This window comes from Pleurodeles waltl, chromosome 3_1 (genome assembly GCF_031143425.1).
Source record: "Pleurodeles waltl isolate 20211129_DDA chromosome 3_1, aPleWal1.hap1.20221129, whole genome shotgun sequence".
In the NCBI taxonomy this organism is placed as follows: domain Eukaryota; kingdom Metazoa; phylum Chordata; class Amphibia; order Caudata; family Salamandridae; genus Pleurodeles; species Pleurodeles waltl.
In genome coordinates, this window is record NC_090440.1 from 579,807,810 (window position 1) to 579,833,268 (window position 25,459).

The window sequence follows — 25,459 nt, forward strand, 5'->3', positions numbered from 1 at the left end:
TGTGGCAGTCCTTTGTGTGAGGGCAGGCTACTGTCCTTTGACATGTAAGTGTTAGGCCCTCCACCTTCCCAGCCCAGGAAGACTCATTCCATATGCAGATGTATGCATGTGTAACTGAGCATTCTGTGTTTGGGTTGTCTGAGTGAATGCACAAGGGAGCTGTCAACTAAACTTAGCCAGACGTGGATTGGAAGGCACAGAAGGATTTAAGTGTAGAGAAATGCTCACTTTCTAAAAGTAGCATTTCTAAAATAGTAATATAAAACCCAACTTCACTATTAAGCAGGATTTTGAATCACCATTCTGGCCATACTAAATATGACCTGGCTACTCCTTTCAGATCAGGATCTACCACTCAAACAGTATATGAGGGTAGCCCCAATGCTATCCTATGAAAGGAGCAGGCCTCACAGTAGTGTTAAACGAATTTAGGAGTTTTACACTACCAGGACACATAGAACACACATGTTCTTGTACTGCCTTTTACCTACATAGCCCCTGCCCTATGGGCTACCTAGGGCCTACCTTAGTGGTGACATATGTAGAAAAAGGGGAGTTTAATGCTCAGCAAGTACTTTTAAATGCCAAGTCGAAGTAGCAGTGAAACTGCACACACAGGCACTGCTGGGGCAGGCCTGAGACCTGGTTATGGGGCTACTTATGTGGGTGGCACAACCAGTGCTGCAGCCCAATAGTAGTATTTAATTTACAGGCCCTGGGCACATGTAGTACACTTGACTAGGGACTTACAAGTAAATTAAATAAGCCAATTGGGTATGAGCCAATGTCCCCATGTTTTAAGGAGAGAGCATATGCACTTTAGCACTGATTAGCAGTGGTAAGGTGCAAATAGTCCTCAAGCCAGCAAAATGAGGTCAGAAAAAGAGGAGGAAGGAAAGTTTGGGGGTGACTCTGCATAAAGGTCATTTCCAACACACTAGATACTATATCTAGTGCTCACTTGTCTGATGTTATCCTTGACCCCTGAAAGATGTGGTAAGTGATGCGGCCTCCAATCTTTGAAACACAGGTGGTGGGCTGGTAGCTCTTATGAATGTGTGGCCATTGTTTTCTGGCTGTGTCTCTGCCATGGGCAGCAGTTCTTCCCCTAGTGGGGTGTCCATAGGCAGCTGTAGGTGGCAGTCTGTATTGCTGCTGCTGTTGTCCGTACTACTGTTGAAAACCTTTTTGAGCAATTTGGTATTGTTGCCTATATGTTTGGAAACCACCACAAAAGGTGTAACTATCCCTGCTTCTAGCCCCTCTAAATGGCTGTCTTTTGTACTGCCATGTCCATAGGGATTTGGCCGGGTAGGTATCCGCCTTTATGGATTGTACCATCTCTTCCACATGCTTGCCAAAGAGGCATTCCCCATCATATGCCATGTGAAGTATTTTGCTTTGTACCTCTGGCCTAAAAGAAGTAGATTTCAGCCAGCCCTGTCTGCGCAACACTGCTGCCCCCATTAGTTGTCTAAATCTCATCAGTGAGATATTGATCACCTAATCAAGCACTTCGGCTGTGATCGGCTCTCCCTCCTGCAACACTTTCTTTGCCTCTAGTTTAGCGTCCCCTGGAAAGAGGTCAATGTTAGAGGACATGTCTGCCCACATTTGTCAATCATATCTGCCTAGAATGGCTAATGAGTTGGCAGCTTTGACTGTTCTTGCTGCTACTGAGGAGAACCTTTTTCCTATGTTGTCCAGACGGCGTCCTTCTCTATCTGGCAGGAATGATATTGGGGTTGAAGGGTTTTTCGGGTGGCATTGCGCTGCCTGAGATACCAGGGAACCCAGCTTCGGTTGTGCAGTTAAACAAGCTGGAGAATCTTCCAGGGATTTATATTTTTTCTCCAAACGTTGGATCTGGGAAGGTATTGTAGCTGGGCTTTTCACTGCTTTCAATCCTTCCTGTCATGTAAAGTCAACTGTAGATATGGCTGTAACTGACTTTTTTGATGGTTCCTTAAAGTCATACAGGAAACCATCAGTTTCTCACGAGAGAGAATCGGCAGTTCGAAATGTTTAACCGCTCTTTCCATTAAATTACGGAATCCCTTTAAGTCCTCCGGGGGTGAATCTACTGGTCCTGCAAACGGTGGTGCTGGCGTAGGAATCAGGTATTCATCCCACTCACTAGGAGTGGTTTCAGGTATTTCTCCCTCTTCCCTTTCTTCATCTGTGGATTGAGGGTCATCCTGAGGTGGCTGTCTGAAAGGGATGTTCGTATCTGGTCTGAGCGGTGTCCATGGTTGGCTAGGGATAGGAATCCGCAGTCCCGCTTGCAGGTCATACTGCTGTGTGGTCAGAGTAGCTGGTACTGAGGGTGGAAATCTTCTGTAGTAGTCATGCAACAAGTTTTGGAGATCTGTCACTAATGACCTTGGCATAGGGACAGAGGTGTCTGCCTCACCATATGCTGAATAAAACGGATCTGATTGGACTTTTGCTGAATAATAGCGGTCATAATATTGATCAACCCAATCGTCTTCTGGGTCCTGACATTTGACATTAAGTTGTGACGGACTGTTGGCCACTCCAAACATAGCGTCATCTTGAGAAGATCCGTCGTCATCGTCAAATAGGTGTTTAGTAGGATACGGTAATACCTTACTTGGGGAAGTATGCACTGGTAGGATTGGGGGATGCTTTCTTTCCTATTGTTATCAATGATAGAGGGAGAAACCTTGACATTCCTGAAGTGGTCATCGTCGGATCGGTTGTCAATGTTTCTCTTGTCGCTGTGTCTGTCGTCGACGGTTGTCTCGTCGGTGGGCCTGTCGACGATGGACATGTCATAGACGGTTGCGTCGTGGATGGGTGAATCGTCGATGGGATCTCTCTTCAACGGGTCCTTTGCCGACGGGGTCTCCAATTTATTTAATCAATGGGTCTGATGTTGACGCCGTCTTAGGTGGTTTGTCTCTTGTTAATGATTTCCTCGTTGACGCATGCATAGCTAATGGGTGAATAGTCGTAGACGGTGCCCTTTTGTAGATTTTAGCTATTATTATAGTCGACAATAGTGGTGAAGATATCATAGGAGACACTGCTGTGGTGAACGTTGACGTGATCGTCATTTTTGTTACTGTAGATGTGGTCGTCAACAGTATTATCGTTGACAAGCCTTTTTTTGTCAGAGTCTGAAAAGTATTTTTTCTGTTTTCTCCTCGGTCACTTTTTGGAGGTGCTTTCCCGCCCCCAAAGGTGTTGTAGGTTCTGAGTGAACCTTTTTTAAGGCTTTTAACTGGGTTTCTGAAAATGATGAGGCATAGCTTTCATGGCCTTTTTGGTTTTCTACAGAAATGTGTTTATATTTTTTTTTTTAAACTTTCTTTGGAGGTTCTGCAGAAAGTCTGCCTTTACTTTTAGACCTTCTTAGGGATTGAGAGGTTTGTGAGTAGGCCGCACCCTTCTCAGAAGAAGGGTATTCCATAGCCTTCTGCTTTTGTAGCCATAACAAAATTCTGCCCTCTCTGTCTTTCAGGGTTTTATGACTGAAGGTGTAATGAATCTTGCAATCCCTCACCTTCTGGTCTGGATGTACATGAAGTCTTTTTCTCCCACAATTTCTGAAAAGTCCATTTTTAGTCTTTTGTGATATCCTGTCCACTGGAAATCCAAGATATCTGAAATAAATTTTCCTGTCAGAATAGCTGCAGAAAAAAGAAACTGGGCAGAGTTCAGGGAGTCTCCCATGATTCACATGATATGCAGGTAGAAAATCTGAGGGAAAGAGCCTCTGTTGAGAGTATTCTAGAGGGTGCTGTCGCCTGAGATTTGGTCCTTTTTTATAAAAAAAAACATGGATAGGCTATAACAGTGCCTGTATAGGCCATTGAGACCTAGTGTAATACACTTACTGCTATGTATATTTAAGGTTACCGTGGGACTCCGACCTCGACGACGGGGATGATTCAAGCATGTGAATCTATGAAAGATCCAACACTGTAGAAGGATAAGTTACTTACCTGTAAATCCTAGTTCTCTTGCAGGGGTATCCTCATAAACATTGAATATTCCTGCCCTTGTGCGGGGACCCCGGAGCATATATAAAATACACATATATAAAGTATGAAATACGCACGAAAAATATATATAGAATTTTTAGTAGACAAATTTTCATACTAAACTCATATATACACGTGTAAAACAGCAATGCAGACTATAATCATAAACAGGCTAAAATGCTTTATTTCTATGGAGTTTTTTTTTTTTATTGTTCTCAAAATTACAATAAGAGAAAAATATCTACCAAAACCACACCACTGAGCCTAGAGAAATCAGCAGTAGTAATCAGAGAAAAAAGATTTTAAAAAAAACTACATTGAAAAACACTAGAGCATTCTTAGCCAATAGGCTGCATGCAGGTTAACACAGGAGAACCATAAAAACGTTGGCATCGTGCCTTTAAGACCCTGAGCACCTCCAGTATCCCACCATGCCTCAGGGGTGAAGGAGAGGTGACAGTTGGCTCACAGTTAGGTCAGTACTTTTTTACGGTGACAAGCTGTGTAGCCGATTCGAAAGATAGTGTGTCCTGCACTTCTAGGAGACGTGCGTCCGGGGAGGAGGGTGGGTTGTTTATGACTTTGATAAGGATACCCCTGGAAGAGAACTAGGATTTACAGGTAAGTAACTTATCCTTCTCTTCCAGGGGATCCTCCTCAATAGTCATAGAATAGATTAGCAAGCCCATCCCTTGACTCTGCGGACTGTCCAATAGAAGTGCAGGAATAGATATGTATCATGCAAACAAATTTCTCAGAGAGGCTTGCCCAACTTGGGCGTCCGCTCTTGCATCTGAGTCCAAACAGTAATGTCTAGTAAATGTATGTACAGACTTCCATGTAGCAGCCTTACAAATTTCAGATATTGGAACATTATTAAGGAGGGCAGCAGTAGCCGCTTTTTCTCTTGTGGAATGCGCTTTAGGTCTAGCAAGTAGTAGTTTGTTTGCCAACTGGTATGCATTAACAATACAAAAAACTATCCATCTTGATATGGTTCGTTTAAATGCTGCCTCTCCTGTTCTCAAATGACCATAATTTATAAACAAGTGGTTGGAATGTCTAATCAACTTTGTTTTATCCAAATACAATTTTAGCACTCTTTTCAGATCTAGGGAGTGCAACACTTTCTCCGCCGGAGTCTCCGGATTGGGGAAGAAAGTTGGTAGAGAAATAGTCTGATTGATGTGGAATTCTGACACCACCTTCGGTAGGAATGATGGGTGAGTTCGCAGAACTACTCTATTGTCGTGAAAGACTGTGTACGGTTCTTTGGAGGACAAAGCCTGAATTTGACTGACCCTCCTTGCAGAAGTAATGGCTACCAAAAAAGCCGTCTTCCACGTAAGGTGTTGCAAAGAGGCTTTGTGTATAGGTTCGAAAGGAGGGCCCATAAGCTTTGACAGTACTATGTTCAGCTCCCATGGAAGGGAGGGTTTCCGAATGGGCGGAAAAACTTTTTTCAAACCTTTTAAGAAATCCTTGACTACTGGTTTCGTAAAGAAGGATTCCTGAGAAGGTGACTTACGATAGGCTATAATGGCAGATGAATGTACCTTAATAGATGATACCTGCAGACCGGATTTTGCCAGATGGAGTAAGTAAGACAGTATGACCTCCTCCTGAGCCCGTATGGGATTCTGACCTTGCTGACACAGCACCACATGTAGAACCTCTTCCACTTAAACGCGTAAGAACGCCGCATGGAAGGTCGTCTGGACTCCTTCAAGATGTTCATGCACTCCTGCAAGAGCCCTAGGTGCCCATACTGCAGGAATTCAGGAGCCATGCTGTCAAGCTCAGAGAGGGTAGGTTGGGGTGCAGTACCCTGCCCTCCATCCTGCTCAGAAGATCCGGTCTGCACAGCAGCCTCCTGTGAGGTTGTTCCGATAAGTTGAGGAGATCTGTGTTCCAGAACTGACGGGGCCATTGCGGAGCTATGAGAATCATTCTGGTGCTGGATTTTTCAAGTTTGTTGATCAATGCCTGTATGAGGAGGTATCGGTGGAAAAGCGCAGAGAAATATCCCTGACCAGTCGATCAACAGGGCATTCCCTCGAGATCCCGGATGGTAGAACCTGGACGCGAAGTCTGGGCATTTCTTGTTTACCTCGTCTGCGAAGAGATCCAATTGAGGCCGACCCCATTGAGCGAAGATGTCTTTGACGACTTCGCCGTGTAGGACCCAATTGTGGGCGTCCTCTAGGTGTCTGCTCAGGAAATCTGCTTCCACGTTTTGTTGAACTGGTAGGTGAACCGCTGTAAGCGACATTCCTCTGGCCAGGAGCCAATGCCAGATTGTTTGGGACTCCCGAGATAGGGGTAGGGATCTCGTTCCCCCTTGTCCGTTCAAATAATACATTGTAGTTGTATTGTCTGTTTGTATTAGGAGAGATTTCCCCTGAATCGATGGAGCAAAAGACTTGAGAGCCAGATGGACCGCTCTGAGCTCCAGCGGATTGATGTGGTACTTCCTTTCGTTGTCGGACCACAGGCCCTGAGCTTGAAGGTTACCTAGATGAGCCCCCCATCCCTGAAGAGACGCATCCGTTACCAGAGTGTCGGATGGAATTACCTGGTGAAACGGAGCCCCTACTGACAGGTGAGGTCTGTGCATCCACCATTGCAATGACTGACGTGCTGCTATCGGCAGCCGCACTCGGTCCTCCCAGCGACCTGTCCTTTGGCTCCAGTTGTTTTCCAACGCCTCTAAGAGGGGCCTCATATGTAACCTTGCATTCAGGACAATAAAAATGCATGATGCCATGGAGCCCAGCAGAGATGTCACCTGACGGGCCGTAGGTGCGTCGTATTTTAACAGGTCTTGACACTTTCTTTATTGATAATAATCGTTCCTCCGAACGATACACTCTTTGGAGCTCTGTGTTTAGTATTGCTCCTAGGTAGTGGAGGTTCTGCGTTGGAATCAAGGTGGACTTTTGGTAGTTGACTTGAAGACCTAGAGACTCGAAAACCTTGAGCACAATGTCCTGATGGGTTCTCGCCTGCTCTGGAGAGGAGGCTTTCAGTAGCCAGTCGTCTAGGGATGGGTAAATGAAGATTTTTTGTTTTCGTAGATGTGCCGCTACTACTGCCACGCATTTCGAGAAAACGCAGGGGCAGATTTCAGGCCGAAGGGTAGCACCTTGAACTGATAGTGCTGTGAGGCTATTTGGAAGCGCAGGAATTTCCGATGCTTGGGAACTATCGGGATGTGAAAGTATGCATCCTGCAGGTCGATGGAGCACATCCAGTCTCCCCGATGTAGCTGAGGGAAAATCTGGTGAAGAGCCAGCATCCTGAGCTTTTGCTTTTTTATGTACTTGTTCAGTACCCGTAAGTCCAGAATTGGTCTGAAAACGCCCTCTCAGCCTTTTTTCGCTACCAGAAAATAACGGAAGTAAACCCCCTTCCCTCTGTGCGCGAGTGGAACTTTTTCTATTGCCTTCTTTCGTAAAAGGGAGAGAGCCTCTTTGCGCAATAGGCTGACGTGAGACGGATTGCATTTGGCTGGTGGCAAGTGCGGTGGAGGTTGCCGGAAAAGAAGAGAGTAGCCATTCTCAACAATGTTGAGCACCCATTTGTCTTTTGTTATAGCACGCCACTCGTGAATAAAGTCTGTGATACTTCCCCCCCCAACGGAGTGGTGCACATGTGTTAAGGGAAGCGAGTCCTCATTGTTTGGCCGGCGCTTTGAGTGTGAACTGTTGTGGTCTACTTGACCCTCGTGGCCTTACAAGACTGAAAAAGTGGGCGTCCTTGCCTCTGCTGTGGCCTCTGGGACCAGTGAGGGGTTTGAACCCTCTGCTGGAAAGGGCGCCTGTCATAAGGCCTATACCTTCGCCTGAAGTCCTTCTTCCTCTCCAGGCCTACTGCTCTCATGGTGTCCACTTCCGTCTTCATGCGCGCCATTTCTTCGTCCGTATGGGTACCAAACAGCGAGTTCCCGTTGAACGGAAGATTTAGGATACGCTGTTGTGCTTCCTGTTTTAATCCAGTCAGTCTCAACCAGGAAGACCTTCTTGCACAGATCCCATGTGCGCATCCATGTGCAGCTAAGTCTGCCCCATCTGCCGCTGCGCTGATGACCTGGTTGGAGACCAGACATCCCTCTTGAAGGATCTCTTGGAAGTCCTGCCTGTCCTCTCTAGGTAACGTTTCTGTGAACCTGTTCAGAGAGTCCCACAGTGAACGGTCATATCTGCCTAGGAGTGCAGACGCGCTGGAGACCTTCATCATAGATGCCGTCGTGCTGCACATTTTTCTCCCCAGAGAGTTTAGATGTCTGCTCTCCTTGTCCGGTGGAACCGTGGAGGATGATGCTACGAAGTGAGTTTTTCAGGCTGCGGTCAATATGACTGAGTCCGGCGGTGGATCCGTTCTGAGAAATAAAGGGTCTTGTTCAGGCGCTTTATATTTTTTCAAAATCCTAGCAGGAGCCGATTTGAGGGTGGCTGGCGCTAAAAAGGTGTCCATGGTTGGTTGCAACAGACCAGGCACTAGCGGCAGTAGCTTTTTCGAAACCGCTCTATGCTGTAGAGTCTCAAAAATGACGGATGAGGAGGTTGATGGTTCTGGAACCTCTATATTTAGCTTCTGTGCTCCCCTGACAAGCACCTCATTAAAAGTAGTGATGTCGTCCACCGGTGAAACCCTAGCTGGTGGAGAATCTGTTAAGGTGCGGGAGTAACGTCTGACGGATGACCCTGACGATGACCAAGAAGGCGACCTTCTGTGTCTTGATCGTGACCTAGATCGTCGCTGGGAATGTGACCTGCTGCGAGATGCTGTAGCAAAGCGCCCAGGCCTCGTGGTCAGCTGGCGAGAAGCAGAACTAGCCCGTCCTGCCCGCGTTGTCGGTGATGGTGTTCTCGGGAGAGAGGCAGTAGGAGAGTACATCCTTGAATACTGCGAGTCCGGGGAGGCCGTTGGTCTATTAAGGCTCTCCAACCATCTTGGTGACAAATTGATGGGTGAGACATGCCCCGACGATGCCGCTCTCAACCGAGATGAACCACTTCTTATGGAAACCACTGGAGATGGAGTGGTCTTATCTGCTGGCGGAAGCCAATGCTCTGCTCCCTGCAAGACAGGTAAAACCTGCGTCGACGTCGACAGCCGTAATGACGTCGAAGGGAGCGCCACCGGTTGTTCCTGCCTCGACGTTGAGTGTCTTGACGTCGAACGGCGATCTCTGGACCGCGACCTGCTCACCGTCATGTGCCTCGACGTCGCCTTTCTGGACGTCGAGGGGAACAAGGCCCTCGGTGGCGAATGTGCACGCCGGTGATGGCTCGACGTCAATCGGTGGGTTGCCGTCGACGGAGATATGCCCCTGCGGTGGCCATGTTCTCTCGACGCCGTATCCTTTGACGTCGGTCGGTGAGATGGTGGCAGCGACGATGTCGACGGGGAACAAACAGGTATCTTCCTACCTGCTGATGTCGATCTAGCCTGTCTCTCCTGAGAGTGGCTTGTTGGCTGCCTGTGAAGCGAAGAGGATGATGTTTTCTGCCTCTCGTGAAGCCCATGAAGCCTGATCTTTTCCCTGTCCTTCAGAGTCCTCTTTGACATGTTCTTGCAGTGTTTGCAAGTGTCAGGGCAGTGACTCTGAGGCAAGCACACAATGCAGAGAGTGTGTGGATCTGACTGGGCCTTCTTCTTCCCACAGGAAGGGCATTTCACAAAAAGTGAAGGCATTTTTCAGTCAGGAAAAAACTTCCAGACTCAGACAATGATGATAGATGTCGAGTAAAGTAGGAAAAAACGCTTTTCTAAAGTATTTTTCTAAGAAAAACTGAGAGCTCAATGCTCCAGGATCCTCTCAGAAGAAGCCGGAAAAAAGAACTGACCTAACTGTGAACCAACTGTCACCTCTCCTTCACCCCTGAGGCATGGTGGGATACTGGAGGTGCTCAGGGTCTTAAAGGCACGGTGCCAACGTTTTTATGGTTCTCCTGTGTTAACCTGCATGCAGCCTATTGGCTAAGAAGGCTCTAGTGTTTTTCAATGTAGTTTTTTATCTTTTTTCTCTGATGACTACTGCTGATTTCCCTAGGCTCAGTGGTGTGGTTTTGGTAGAAATGTTTCTCTTATTGTAATTTTGAGAACAATTTAAAAAAAAAAAAACTCCATAGAAATAAAGCATTTTAGCCTGTTTATGATTATAGTCTGCATTGCTGTTTTACACATGTATATATGAGTTTAGTATGAAAATTTGCCTACTAAAAATGATATATATATTTTTCGTGCCTATTTCATACTTTATATATGTGTATTTTATATATGCTCCGGGGTCCCCGGACAAGGGCGGGAATATTCAATGTTTATGACTATTGATGAGGAATCCCCTGGAAAAGAAATAAGAGTTATGTTAACATCTAGGTGTGTTCGGATTGAGTCAAATGCAGTAGATGTGCTACTAAACAAACACTGTTATTGTGGCCTATGACCATTGTAACACTGCTATTTAAAGTTACCAGGAATTCCCAACATGACGACAGGGAATGATTCAAAGATGTGGATAAATAAAAGATTCAATGCTGGAAACCAAATTGTGCCCTTTACCTGTTCTTGCTTGTGTCTAGATCCTCTTCAATCATGTCCTCATATTTGTATGGGTTGCTTTTAGTGGTACGTGAGACCCTGTGAGTATCCGCTGAATGTTTGGCATTGCTGATGAAATTAATGGACTGGTAAGAGCAAATCTAAAGAGCTGCCGTAGCCCTGCTGTCTTTGAAGTGATCCAGTGCAGAATCCGCTTTGTCTCCTAAAATCTGGAGCTATGACATGGCATACCCACAAGGGACACATGCATAACCCCAGAAAAACCTGAGGCACCTATCAGGCATGAGGCCTAATGGCCAGACTAGTGCCAATGGTATGATCTATGTAGTCAATAGTATCTAGACCGGCTCGCTGCACATACTTGGCCATGACCTGTCCAACTTATGCGGTTTGAGCAAAAACATTTCTTAATTCCTCAGGAATGGCAGGCAGGATCAAGGTGGATGTAAGTAGTAGATTTTTTTTGTTAAAATGTGATTAGTATCAGCTTAAAAAGACCGGACATTCATAAATGCTTGGCACCATTTTATTACATCCATGGTCAATGCTGATGGAAATATCTTTATAAAGTCTTGTTTAGCCCTATCAGCTCTATTGTTTGATAAATTGACAAGTGACGATTTGGTCCCGAGGCAGATGGCAGCCAAAATAAAGTGGCCACAGAGACAAGAGTCGACTTCCCTTGTAAACCCATTGGAAGCCAACCAAAAGTACTGAATAACATATGAGAACTATATAGGCACTATGAGATTGGGGTGTGCATGACCCATGGTTTTATTGTTTCTATGGTGTTGTGTTATATTAGTATGAAAGTGTGTATGTTACAATGCATGAAGATGAAAAGATGGAGCTGCTGTTATATTTGAATGATTTACTATATTATAGATGATATTATGATATGTCTGTCTTCATAAATATATATAACTTCATGTTATGTACATACGGTTCAATTACATCTTTGGTATTGTACATATATAATTTATTATGCATGACCTGCAAGTGGAAATTACTCCACAGGGGGCCTGTCCAGGTCTGTTGGGCCCGAAGGTGCTCTAAAGGGATTCCGCTTTGGGAAAAGTAGCAGCATGATCTCTTTGAGGACCTCTACTTGCAGTGGGCTGATGGCAGTCCAAAGAAACTATGGACATGCCAGGAACTGCCCGAGAATGTATTCTGAGATGGAAAAGGGGGACGGAATCGAGTCCTTGGGGATACCAAACACATGACTTCTCCCCAGAATGTGATGGATGTATGGGAGAGTTGTGTGTGGTGGGTTAATTGCCCTTAGGCTTCAAATTACCAGATCACAACTTTGATCTGGAACAAGAGCTGCCTCACAACTTGGAGCAGGTGTTAGTCCATGACCTAAAACATGGTCCACCCCATTTCTTGTGCTCAGAGAAGTAATGTTTTACCTCCATCATGGCTTTAGAGTTCGTCAAGGAGAATTCATCACAGCACTGAGTCATTCTTACATCCCAAACACCACAAGTAAACCAAGTGCAGATCCATGATTGGCATCTGCATTCACGACACAGTTTGGATGGCAGGGGAGCAAGCAAGCCATTGTGAAGAGAACGATTCTAGAATCAGTAAAACACTGAGAAAAAAAGATTTGGAGCACAGTTTCTAATCTGCGTGTAAAGGTGTGGAAAGAAAGGATCGGACGGTGCGCAGGTGTGGCATCTAGAGATCACTCTTGGTTGGACTTCAGTGTCACTGTGGTGTCTGATGGTGTACCTTGTCTGCACATGGAAGCAATTACAGTTTCACATCCAGTGTTGCACCTGGGGGGGAATTCAAAAGGTGCATAATCTGCCATTCGATGTAGCTATTAGAAGTTATAATTCCAATCAGTACCCTTTGTTAGCTGCAACTTGCAGAGAATAGTTGTTTTAAAACTGCTATGTAAATAAGTGTTGTCCTCTACTTTTTACTGCAGGCGACAGTAAAGCCCAGTATTTCAGATATATTTTTATAAACCATTACATGTTCGAAAAAACATCATTTTCAAGACAACCATGTAAAATAAAAATTCCAAATTGAGTAATGTGAGACAGTCTGGTGATATTTACAAACCTTGATCCCCGTGGTTAATGATGTCTCCATAAGCCCTCAATGGGAATATAGAATCATATAACAAAGTTACTAGTTAAGTAACCTCTCTATATTAGGGACAGTACGTAAACACAGTTCTAAAGTGTTAATTAATAAAAGTATAATAAACATTTTACTTACGGATCATCCATGAAGTCGTATATCTCTCGCATAGCCACCCCTCCAACATTGACAAAAAAGACAAGACGCAAGAGTACAAGATAGTGTTCAGGAGGCATCCAAAGAACGAACTTTAGGTAAAACGTGTTCATCTCTGCTAACAAAAACTAAAAAACACAAAAGGTTTTGATTTAGCATTATACACATAATACACGTCTAAAATACTGAAATTGCCCAAAAGAGAATGAAACCAGATCCATACATCCACTCACCACTATCTACCCTCCAGCCCACTCATGCTTAAAGCCACAGGCGAGGAAGAATGGCTTTTTGTGGGAAGGGACCAGTTACTCTCAAAATGTTATCATTGTTTTAGGGGTTATGTAATCCTCTATCCAGACAGACTCGCATAAACAGATTGTAAATTTTGAGGAATTAGTCATTTACCAAATTTTGACTGTAAACAATTAAATAAAATTAAAAAAAAATCCTAGGGACAATGAAGAATCATCCACTAAAGAAGCGGCAGGACATTGTGGTATCTGGCGAGTGTTGGTGTAAAGAGGACATATACATTTTTGTCGGTCTCCATTAATTGTACAGAAGGTTAGATAGGCTTACCAAGCACTAATGAACTGTTGCACAACTTGCAATATCAAGAAGTGATGTGGTTTTTGGGAACTGTAATTGTGCCAAAGGAAATCATTATTCATTCGCTTCATAACTGCACATCAGATTTAATGGTGTCCTTGGACTGATATTTTTTGGTGGAAATCCAAAGCTAACATACCTGCATGCAGTAATGCTTAGAAAAAAGTTCGGCTGATTTAGAGGTGGTGGCTCTGTAAACCTCTAGTCTAGAAACATTCCCCAAAATCAGCTTTTCCTCCTTGAGGACTGAGCTTGTGATTACATTGGGAAACGTGATGCCTTCTGCTAGCACTTTATAATGTAATATAGAATCCACTTCAATATTAACTGTTTTGAGGAGATCTTTCACTCTTGTGGAAACATTAATCCTAATCTTTAATTGCTGATGACTGGAACATACCACTCACAAATTAGAACCTCAACAGCTGCAGAAGTGCCAGTTAGATGGGATGTCTATTTCAAATAAAAGGCTTTCATTCTTAATTTGATACATGGTCACCTTTGAGACTGAATCTTCGTAACTGCATTTTTTTAGCTCTTGCCTTCTTTCCTAAAGTACTGTGCATCAGTACATTTGAGACTAAGAATATATTATGTAGTTGAAATTGTTTACTCCAGCCTTTGCAAGCATAAATAAAAAAAAATATTTTGTATAAACAGCATCTCTTGCAGCTGCTCTCTTGTAATGTTTCTCCTCAAGTGGTATAGCCTGAACATATATTAGTGAAGGGGATGTAAAAAATTTCTGTGTTATGTTATGTGTATTTGTAAAGCACACTATCACCCACACGGGTATCCTGGTGCTGCACAAGAGTATCCTGGTACGTAAATAAGTATAGGTAGCATTAACAATGGCAGATTTCATCCTGGCTAACTTAAACATTCTCTTCAGAAACCAAGATAAGAGGCAGACAAGTGGGATTTATATAGGTGGATATTTTTCTAAGTAATGAAAAGCAAGGACCTGATATATTAATCAACTGCATAACACCTGATAAAACAAATAAACAGTCCTTTAGTTCTTGGGTATTTTTTTTTTTCTTTTTTTAAAGGAGAAGTGGATTACCAAGAATCATCCTCAAGCTTGAGCAACAAAACTGTAAAAGGTGGTTTTCATGCTGGACAAACCAAACCTATGGAAACAATGATCTGTCTAATGCTTGCAATCTGGGCATCCTAGAGAACATAAAAAATGTGAACTTCCAGCAAGTAATTAGGAACACAACACGCATCAGGAGTTAAAAATAGTTCTGAAAGGAAGCATCTTCAATTATTGGGCAACACTTACTCCTAAACCAAAGTAGCTATCTGAATTCAAACTACTGCCACAAAAACCTGGATTAAGGTTCACTGTGGCTTTATTGCCCAGACTTTCTTGACCATAAAAGACGCCCCACCATCTTCCCTAAAGTGAAATTATACTCCACCAGAAAAGCAATTCACAGTGACTGATCATTCGGTCCCCCTTTGGTACAAAAGCTGAAAAAGATGAAAAACAGCAGCAGTAAAAAAATGGCCTGTTCAGTGATGAGCTCTGTCTTCTTAAACTAAAAAGGTTGAGCTCTGGAAAGACCACAAAGCAGCATGAACCAAGGCAGAACAGCCCATTGCCCACCCTGCAACTGTTCTGCACCTAAAAGAAATTGGTGGCTTCAGTCTCAACTGCGTGCTTTATTACTAACTTAAATTATCTCTGCAATCACATCATGAATCAGTGTTACGTTTGTAAAAAGAGACAAGGGGGAAGCGTATCCAAGCAGCTGAAGATGGTGGACGCTTATTGCTATGCACTGCAGCAAAACCCCAGCAATTCACAATCATCAGGGCACAGATAAAAAAAAATGCACACCAGTAGATGAGGCTGCGGGCCTCCCTGTTGATAAGCGCACGTAAAGATCGGCAGTGATGGCAGTGTTGCGATTGAGACTCCCCATCAGAGTGAAGGCCATGAGGAATCAAGTCTGTCTGTGTGCACCGAGAACCTAGCAGAAAGGCGTACTGCATTAGGTCCCAGATGCCCAGTACATGGGGGGCCCCCACTCTGAGCTGTGTGGTCTGCAGATTGGAAGCAGAGTGCTGCAACATCCCCCATCACCCCCATATCCTGGCAGCCCCGTGGGATGCCCAAGAGTGAGAAGGTGTGGCGCCTCACCCCAGTGCCCTCAGGACATGAGAAAATCGATAAGGGGTGCTGCACACATTTGTCCGAACCTGTGGGGAATCTTCAGGAGAGCACTGGGGGCAACAGCAGAGTTAAAGGTCGAGTTGTGGCCCCACATGAGAACCAATGACCTAGAAATTGGAGTCCCCAGGAGTGCGCTGTAATAATGAAAATGTCACTTACCCAGTGTACATCTGTTCGTGGCATTAGTCGCTGCAGATTCACATGTTTGGCACAGTCCGCTGCCTGGTGTTGGGCTCGGAGTATTACAAGTTGTTTTTCTTCGAAGAAGTCTTTTTGGTCACGGGACCGAAGGACTCCTCCCTCTTTGGCTCCATTGCGCATGGGCGTCGACTCCATCTTAGATTGTTTTCCCCGCAGAGGGTGAGGATGGAGTTGTTTGGTATAAATAGTGCCCATGAAATGGAGTGAATATGTATGTATGATAAGAGTTTCTAATAATTTTTTACAAATGTTCAAATGTTTAAGGTTTATGATCTACTTCTAAACGGCTACAGGCTTCCCGGGGAGGTGGGAGGGTACATGTGAATCTGCAGCGACTAATGCCACGAACAGATGTACACTGGGTAAGTGACATTTTCAGTTCGATGGCATATGTTGCTGCAGATACACATGTTTGGCATAGACTATAAAGCAGTTACCTCCCCTAAAAGCGGTGGTTTAGCCTGTAGGAGTTGAAGTAGTTTGGAATAATGTTCTTAGTACAGCTTGGCCCACTGTAGCTTGTTGTGCATTTAGTACGTCTACACAGTAGTGTTTAGTAAACGTATGAGGCGTAGACCAGGTTGCAGCCTTACATATTTCGCTCATAGGAATGTTTCCTAGAAAGGCCATTGTAGCACCTTTCTTTCTGGTTGAGTGTGCCTTTGGTGTAATAGGCAATTCTCTTTTGGCTTTAAGATAGCATGTTTGAATGCATCTGACTATCCATCTAGCAATGCCTTGTTTAGAGATTGGATTTCCTATGTGTGGTTTTTGAAAAGCTATGAACAGTTGTTTTGTTTTCCTGATTAGCTTTGTTCTGTCAATGTAATACATTAGTGCTCTTTTGATGTCTAATGTATGAAGTGCCCTTTCAGCCACAGAATTTGGTTGTGGGAAGAACACTGGTAATTCTACTGTTTGATTTAAATGGAATGGTGAGATTACTTTTGGCAGAAATTTTGGATTTGTTCTTAGAACTATTTTATTGTTGTGTATTTGAATAAATGGTTCTTGTATGGTAAATGCCTGTATTTCACTTACTCTTCTGAGGGATGTGATTGCAATGAGAAATGCGACCTTCCAGGTTAGATATTGCATTTCACAGGAATGCATGGGTTCGAAAGGGGGACCCATGAGTCTTGTTAAGACGATGTTAAGATTCCATGAAGGAACTGGTGGTGTTCTTGGTGGTATAATTCTTTTTAGCCCTTCCATGAATGCTTTAATAACTGGTATTCTAAATAGAGAGGATGAATGAGTAGTTTGTAGGTAAGCAGATATAGCTGCGAGGTGTATTTTTATAGATGAAAAAGCGAGATTTGCTTTTTGCAAATGTAGTAAGTATCCTACTATGTCTTTAGTAGAGGCATGTACTGGTTGTATTTGATTGGCATGGCAGTAGTAAACAAATCTTTTCCACTTAGATGCATAGCAGTGTCTAGTGGAAGGTTTTCTAGCTTGTTTTATGACCTCCATGCATTCTTGTGTGAGGTCCAAGTGTCCGAATTCTAGGATTTCAGGAGCCAAATTGCCAGATTCAATGATGCTGGGTTTGGATGTCTGATCTGTTGTTTGTGTTGTGTTAACAGATCTGGCCTGTTGGGTAGTTTGACATGCGGTACTAGTGAAAGGTCTAGTAGAGTTGTATACCAAGGTTGTCTTGCCCATGTGGGTGCTATCAGTATGAGTTTGAGTTGGTTTTGACTTAACTTGTTTACTAGATATGGAAGGAGAGGGGGAAAAGCGTACGCAAATATCCCTGACCAATTCATCCATAGAGCATTGCCTTGTGATTCGCGGTGTGGGTACCTGGATGCGAAGTTTTGGCATTTTGAGTTTTCTCTTGTTGCGAACAAATCTATCTGGGGTGTTCCCCAAATTTGAAAGTACTTGTTCAGAACTTGGGGGTGAATTTCCCATTCGTGGACTTGTTGGTGGTCTCGCGAAAGGTTGTCTGCTAGTTGGTTTTGTATTCCTGGAATAAATTGTGCTATTAGGCGAATGTTGTTGTGAATCGCCCACTGCCAAATTTTTTGTGTTAGGAGGCACAATTGTGTTGAGTGTGTTCCTCCTTGTTTGTTTAGATAATACATTGTTGTCATGTTGTCTGTTTTGACAAGAATGTATTTGTGTGTTATTATGGGTTGGAAGGCTTTTAACGCTAGAAATACTGCCAACAGTTCTAGGTAATTGATATGAAATTTTGTTTCGTGTATATCCCATTGGCCTTGAATGCTGTGGTGATTGAGGTGTGCTCCCCACCCTGTCATGGAAGCATCTGTTGTTATAACGTATTGAGGCACTGGGTCCTGAAATGTCCGCCCTTTGTTTAAATTTTTGCTGTACCACCATAGAAGCGAGAGGTATGTTTGGCGGTTTACCAACACCAGATTTTGAAGTTGACCCTGTGCCTGTGACCATTGTGATGCTAGACACTGTTGTAAGGGTCGCATGTGTAGTCTTGCGTTTGGGACAATGGCTATGCATGATGACATCATGCCTAGAAGTTTTAGCGCAAATTTTGCTTGTATCTTTTGGTTTGGAAACATAGCACTTATTAGCTTGTGGAATGCCTGCACTCTTTGTGGACTTGGAGTGGCAATTCCTTTTGATGTGTTGATGGTTGCTCCTAGATATTGTTGTGTTTGACACGGTTCTAGGTGTGATTTTGTGTAGTTGATGGAAAACCCCAGTTTGTGAAGGGTTTGTATGACAAAGGTGGTGTCGTTTGCGCATTTTTTTACTGTGTTGGTTTTGATTAGCCAGTCGTCTAGGTAAGGGAACACATGTATCTGTTGTCTCCTGATGTGTGCTGCTACTACTGCTAGACATTTTGTGAACACTCTTGGTGCAGTTGTTATTCCGAATGGCAACACCTTGAATTGGTAATGTATTCCTTTGAATACAAACCGTAGGTACTTTCTGTGAGAAGGGTGTATTGGTATATGAAAGTACGCATCCTTTAGGTCTAATGTGGTCATGTAATCTTTCTGTTTGAGCAGTGGAATGATGTCTTGTAGTGTGACCATGTGAAAATGGTCCGATATGATGTAGGTATTTAGTGTCCTGAGATCTAATATTGGTCTCAATGTTTCGTCTCTTTTTGGAATTAGAAAGTACAGGGAGTAAACTCCTGTGTTTTTTTGTTGTACTGGTACTAATTCTATTGCATCCTTTTGCAGTAGTGCTTGAACTTCTAGTCCTAAAAGTTCTAAATGATGTTGTGACATTTTGCGTGTTTTGGGGGGGATGTTCGGTGGGAAGTTGTGGAATTCTATGCAATAGCCATGTTGGATTATTGCTAATACCCAATTGTCTGTTGTAATCTGTTGCCAAGATTGGTAGAATTGGCTTAGTCTTCCCCCCACTGGTGTTGAGTGAAGGGGTTGCGTGACTTGAAAGGCACTGTTTAGGTGGAGGTGTTTTTGGAGTCTGGAATCTTCCCCTACTCCTTGGGAATTGACCCCCTCGATATCCCCTGAAACCTCCCCTTTGGAAGGAACCCTGATATGGTGTGGTTCTTGATTGTTGGCTGGTGGTGTCTGTGGGTTGGCCACGAAACCCCCCTCTAAATGGAGTTTTTCTGAAAGAGCCTCTGCTCTGCGGGGAGTAGAGTGCGCCCATGGCTTTGGCCGTGTCTGTGTCCTTTTTAAGTTTTTCAATGGCTGTATCCACTTCCGAGCCAAACAGTTGTTTCTCGTTGAAGGGCATATTAAGGACAGCCTGCTGGATTTCAGGTTTGAAGCCTGAAGTGCGTAGCCAAGCGTGTCTCCTTATGGTGACAGCAGTGTTGACTGTTCTTGCTGCAGTATCGGCTGCGTCTAGTGAAGAGCGGATTTGATTGTTTGAGATCGTTTGTCCCTCTTCCACTATTTGCTGCGCCCTTTTTTGGTATTCCTGGGGAAGATGGTCTACGAGAAGTTGCATCTCGTCCCAGTGTGCGCGGTCATATCTGGCCAGCAGCGCTTGTGAATTTGCGATGCGCCACTGGTTGGCTGCCTGTGACGCCACTCTTTTCCCTGCCGCGTCAAATTTTCGGCTTTCTTTGTCCGGAGGTGGGGCGTCGCCAGATGTATGTGAATTTGCTCTTTTGCGAGCTGCCCCTACTACCACAGAGTCGGGTGGTAACTGCGAAGTAATAAACACTGGGTCTGTGGGTGGTGGTTTGTATTTCTTATCCACCCTTGGGGTGATGGCTCTTGATTTTACGGGCTCCTCAAAAATTTGTTTTGCGTGCCGTAACATCCCTGGTAGCATTGGGAGACATTGATATTGGCTATGTGTAGCCGAGAGGGTGTTAAACAAGAAATCATCCTCTATAGGATCGGAATGCAGTTGGACATTGTGGAAGTCTGCAGCCCTAGCCACCAGTTGCGAGTATGAGGTACTGTCCTCTGGCGGTGACGGCTTTGTGGGGTATGACTCGGGATCATTGTCCGGCACTGGGGTGTCATACAGGTCCCAAGCGTCTTGATCCTGATCGTTATGACTTATGGTAGTTTGCGCTGGTGAGTGCATTTGTGGCGGTGTTTGTGCCGGCGATGCCTGTGGAGGAGAGGGCGGAGGCGTGACTTTTTTAACCACTTTGGCTTGTGGTTGTGTGTCATCCTTTGGAAGTCCGATCCTTCTTTTCCTCATGATTGGGGGAAGGGTTGATATCTTCCCTGTATCTTGCTGGATGCACAGTCTCTTTTGTGTGTAGTCCGATTCTACACTTTGGAGCTCTTGTCCAAATTTGTGCATTTGGCCACTTAGTCCTTGTTCCTCTGAGTAGGATGAAGGTGTGGTATTTTTCGGCGCCGAGAGAGAATCTTTTTTCGGTTTCGGCACCGACAGAATTTTTGTTCCTTTCGGCATGGATTCTCGGTGCCGATGTTTTTCGGTGCCGGTATCTTGTTTTTGTCTCTCGGAGCCGCTTTCTCGGCTCCGAGGTTGCTCCATAGCGGTCCCTCGACCGGAGTCGGGTGTCTTCGCTATGGGCGTGCCCTTTTTCGGCCCCTTCGACGGGTCGCCTGATTTATGGGTCGAGCCATGGCCTGTTGGCAGTGGCGTCCCCTGGGCTTTCGGTTTGTCGATGGATTTACTTTTCGACGTCTTACTCACAGTTTGTTGCTGTTGTTCGACGTCGGAGTCTCCGGATTCTGATTCCGGAACCGAGAATGTTTCCTCTTCGTCGTCGAAACGTTGTTTTGTCGACGTGGACGCCATTTGGTGACGCCTGGCTCTTCGGTCCCGGAGTGTTTTTCTGGACCGGAAGGCTCGACAGGCTTCACAGGTATCCTCCTTGTGCTCGGGGGACAAGCACAAGTTACAGACCAAGTGCTGATCTGTATAAGGATACTTACTGTGACATTTTGGGCAGAAACGAAACGGGGTCCGTTCCATCGGCTTCGATGTCGCACGCGGTCGGGCCGACCAGGCCCCGATGGGGGATCGAAACTGCCCCAAAGTCTTCCGATGATCGGTGTCGATGTACCTAACTATCCCGATACCGAACGGAACAATACCGACGCTTTCTTCCGAGATTCTGACTAACTTTCCGAACCGAAACACGGAGCGAAAAGGAATACGTCCGAACCCGACAGCGGAAAAAAACAATCTAAGATGGAGTCGACGCCCATGCGCAATGGAGCCAAAGAGGGAGGAGTCCTTCGGTCCCGTGACCAAAAAGACTTCTTCGAAGAAAAACAACTTGTAATACTCCGAGCCCAACACCAGGCAGCGGACTGTGCCAAACATGTGTATCTGCAGCAACATATGCCATCGAACACAAGCTAATCCATTTGGCTGACAAATGAACAGGAGTGGCTATAGAACTGAAGGCCTGGAGGGACATATGTTTAGGCTTCCCATATCCTGTGGTGGAAGCATGATAATTTTTGGCCTAAACACAGCGAACAGCACAGGTCTCCGGGTACAGGATGCGGGTCAGGATTCGGTGGTCCCCCACCCCTCCTAACAGCATTGTATTGGTGCAGATCCTCAGAACCACATAAGAAGGGCCATTGGGATTAGGGCTGCAGAGAAGCAACTGGCAAGGTCAAACAAACACCACAACCCACATCGGGTAAAACTGATAGGTTCAAAAAGCTTAATGTGGTCCTGGCCACATGTGGACAGCCATGCAAACATTAGTGGAGGAGGGCCTGTCATTGGATGCTACAACCACCATCCTATAGGCGATACAGAATGCTTTGTCATCACAAGAAGGAAAGATTAGCAAATTCAGCCTTCACTGGCCCTTCTCAGGCAGGAACTTCAGAACACAGTCAATAGAGTAACCAGCATAGATTGCAGGATTGCAGAGGTGGAAGACTCAATCCAGACACTTTGGCCAAATTTTGTAGGTTTGTGACTTTGGTTTAAACAAGTGGAAAATGCTAAGGAAAAGTAGGTGGGGAACAAAATAGGATCGTGGCGGGGGAACAACATTAAGATCGTAGGTGTCCCCATGGGGACAAAGGGACCTTCTACAGTGGAGTTTGTTACAGCTTGGCTGAAATCATGGGAGCCAGTGCATTCTGCTTTATAACTTAAGAAGCACAGATCCCTGGCACAAAGCTGCCTTGCTGGGGCCCCACCTAGGCCCATGATCGCGACTGTTTTAAATTTGTGTACAAAGACACAACCTTGAAGGCAGTCCTAAACACAAACAACCTACAATGCGGCACGGCATAAGTTATGGTCTTCCCTGACTATACACTGCAGGTCCAGCAACAACAGCACTCATTTGTAGAAGTGAAACAGAATCTGCGAGAAATGAAAGTTAAGTACATACTTTTGTTCCCAGTCATGTTGACAGTTATATATAAAGATAAGACTTACTTCTTTCATTTAACTTAAGAGTTCTCTGACTAGGTGGCAGAACTATGTATATTGAAAATGAGAAAGCCCTTTGTCGCAGACCCCCATCCTCCTGAAATGAGGGAAAGAAAACAGAAAGGAAACCACTGGTTTGCAGAAGTAGACAACAAAGGAGATGAAGGCATCACTCGGGCAATCCAAAATGGAGAAGTACTATGCTACACTTCTCCCTTTTGCTGGGTGGGGATGGCCATGGAAAAGCTGCATTGGCCCAGTACCACACAGAACTGTTATCTGAGAAAAAAAAGAAGTCTGAATGCAAGTAAACGGTAGAAGAATGGGATTACTGTTGAGACTGCTTCTTCACACCCAACTTTGATCTATATTGTTTTTATTTCTCTCATTATTGCTTTATTGCTGTTTTTTTGTTTAAGGATTATTTTTTTGTGAGTCACTGACAGTGTACAAGGCGTTATCCTGGACTATGAATCAGCTTAATAATTGACTTAAAAAAAGGAGAGAGGCCATGCAATTGGTTAAAAAAGGCATTTTTCTTGCAACAGGCTCACCTCTTGGAAAATGTCTGCTTTTCTGGGAAGGAATGGTTGAGATAGGGTGTATCATGCTGGATTCCCTTCCATTTCCAAGAGTGTGGCCGTCCTCCTCCATAGCTCCTTCCCCCCGATAGTGGGCAGGGACCTGAATAGTTTTGGTACGTATGTACAGATATTGGTTAAGATGCAGGGACAAGATTTAACTCTTCTTTCGGCCTATGCCACACCAACCCTGCTGGCCGATACCTTTGTGTTACGCACCATAACGGATAGGCTCATAACAGGAAGAGATTTTAATACAGTTATGGAGCCTGCTAGAGATGCATGGCAACCACAGACCTCATGCATGATAACCACATATCCAATCTTCACATACAACCTCTGTATGTGAAAGAGAGGATATTTGTTTAATGGATGCGTTTGTCAATCTCAAGTATAATGCACTGCTATAAACTAGGTCTGATGTTATTAATGCTTGACTTATGGTATTTTGAGTATGTGGTGGGAGACTTTACAGGAATTTACTCATGCAACCGAGGAGACCAAAATAGTGCATGGACCCAGTGCTTATCTGCTAACCAAAAGTTAACTTGTCATCTAGTCAAACGCTCAGCTATTTGACTGCATGTTTATGGGCTGACGGTGGACTCAAACCATCCAGCCACCACAGAGGTTCTAAAAGTTGGGACTGATTTTCCATCACTAGTATGTTGGTCTTAATCCCATTAAGTTTCAGGCAGCTGACACCTACCATTCTGCCACTGCAGACAGGCAGAATTTAAATTGCATGGGGTCACTGAAAGAGTTGGGGGGAAGGGAAAAGACAATATAGTGATAGTTTGATGGGATTGATAAACTGGCTCATAATAATCTTGCTCCTCGTCTTCCTCCTGATATTTCACATGCAATTCAGAGTGGCTGTGAGCTGTGCCAAACATTCCCTGATCATTATCCACTCAGTCTTGAATATCCAGTAAATTACTGGGTATTACCGAGATACATCTGGAGGTGATGTGAAAGAGAGATACATCTGGTAAGGAGATGCCAAAATTGTCACAACACGGTTGATGGTGTGGGCAATAGCAGTGTTGATGACCTTTTTTTTGTTTTGATTTTGTCAACAGTGTAGGTACAGTCTTCGTCAACGTTACTGTCACCATCGAAGCAACAGTTCTTGTTGATGGTGTGGTCGTCGACATAGTGGTCTTCGTCGATGTAGAAACAGATGTAGTCGACGACAAGATTGATGGCGACTGCAGAGTTGTCGTCGGGCTTCTTTGTGTTGTAGGTGTCGTTGACGATGTTTTTGTCATCAAAGATACCTTTGTAGGCAATATTGACTTTGAAGGTTCCAGACTTTTCTCTCTTTCTGAAAGGCTGTGAGGAGATGGAACACTCACTACTCTCTTCTTCAGAAAGCACAACAGGCTTAGATTTAAGTTTTTGTAGCCATGATAAAAGTCTTCCCTCACGGTCTTTGAGGGTTTTTGTAGAAAATGGTCTGCATATTTTGCAGTCCCTCACCTTGTGGGATGGATGAAGGCAGTATATACAATCCTTGTAAGGTCTTTCGAATGAAGCCTTTTCTTACCACAGGTGGCACAAGGTCTGAAGAGTCCTCTACTGACCAGTTCTGACATACTGGAACAGAGAAATAGTTGCTTGAAGATTAACAAATTTGGAAAATACTGAGAAGAGCTCAGGCCGACTTCCTCACACACAACGTGCAGGGAGAATCTGAGGGAAGATGCTTCTGTTTGGAGTGTTCTAAAGGGTGCTATCGCCTGATTAGTCATTGTTAAACTTTGGTCCTTTTTAAAAAGGACATGGATAGGAAAATAAGCTGAACTTTGTATTTCCTTTGCAGCCTATTATAGTGATATATGCTGCTTACTATGATATCTTGGGACTCCCACTTTGATGACGGGGAATGATTCAAGCATGTGAATCTATGAAAGATTCCCCAGTACGGAAGAAGGAGTCCCTCCCTGGTTCTTCAGGTAATACACTGTATTTATATTGTCCGTCTGTACATGAAGGGAGGAATTTGTTGTGAACGAAGGAAGGAAGGATTTCCGATCCAAGCAGACCATTCTTAGTTACAGGCAGGTTGATATAGGTCTTCTTCTTTTGCCTTTAGCATTAAGGTGACCCACGTGAGCTGCTATCTACAGAGAAACGTATTTGTAATTCTATGTCAGGACCGGAAGCAAGGATTATGCTCATACTTTCTCTGCTTCATTAACTCCAGCAGCTTTAACACTTCAATA

At 44.4% G+C, this 25,459-nt stretch overlaps 1 protein-coding gene across 1 annotated transcript in view; it reads right to left on the reverse strand.

The window, feature by feature from the left end:
• Positions 1–25,459, reverse strand: part of PTDSS2 (phosphatidylserine synthase 2) — a 298,247-nt gene that overhangs the window by 82,706 nt on the left and 190,082 nt on the right. Inside the window, exon 10 of the mRNA XM_069223022.1 lies at positions 12,816–12,961. Coding sequence (XP_069079123.1) covers positions 12,816–12,961 — 146 coding nt within the window. The remainder of the gene's footprint in view (positions 1–12,815; positions 12,962–25,459) is intronic.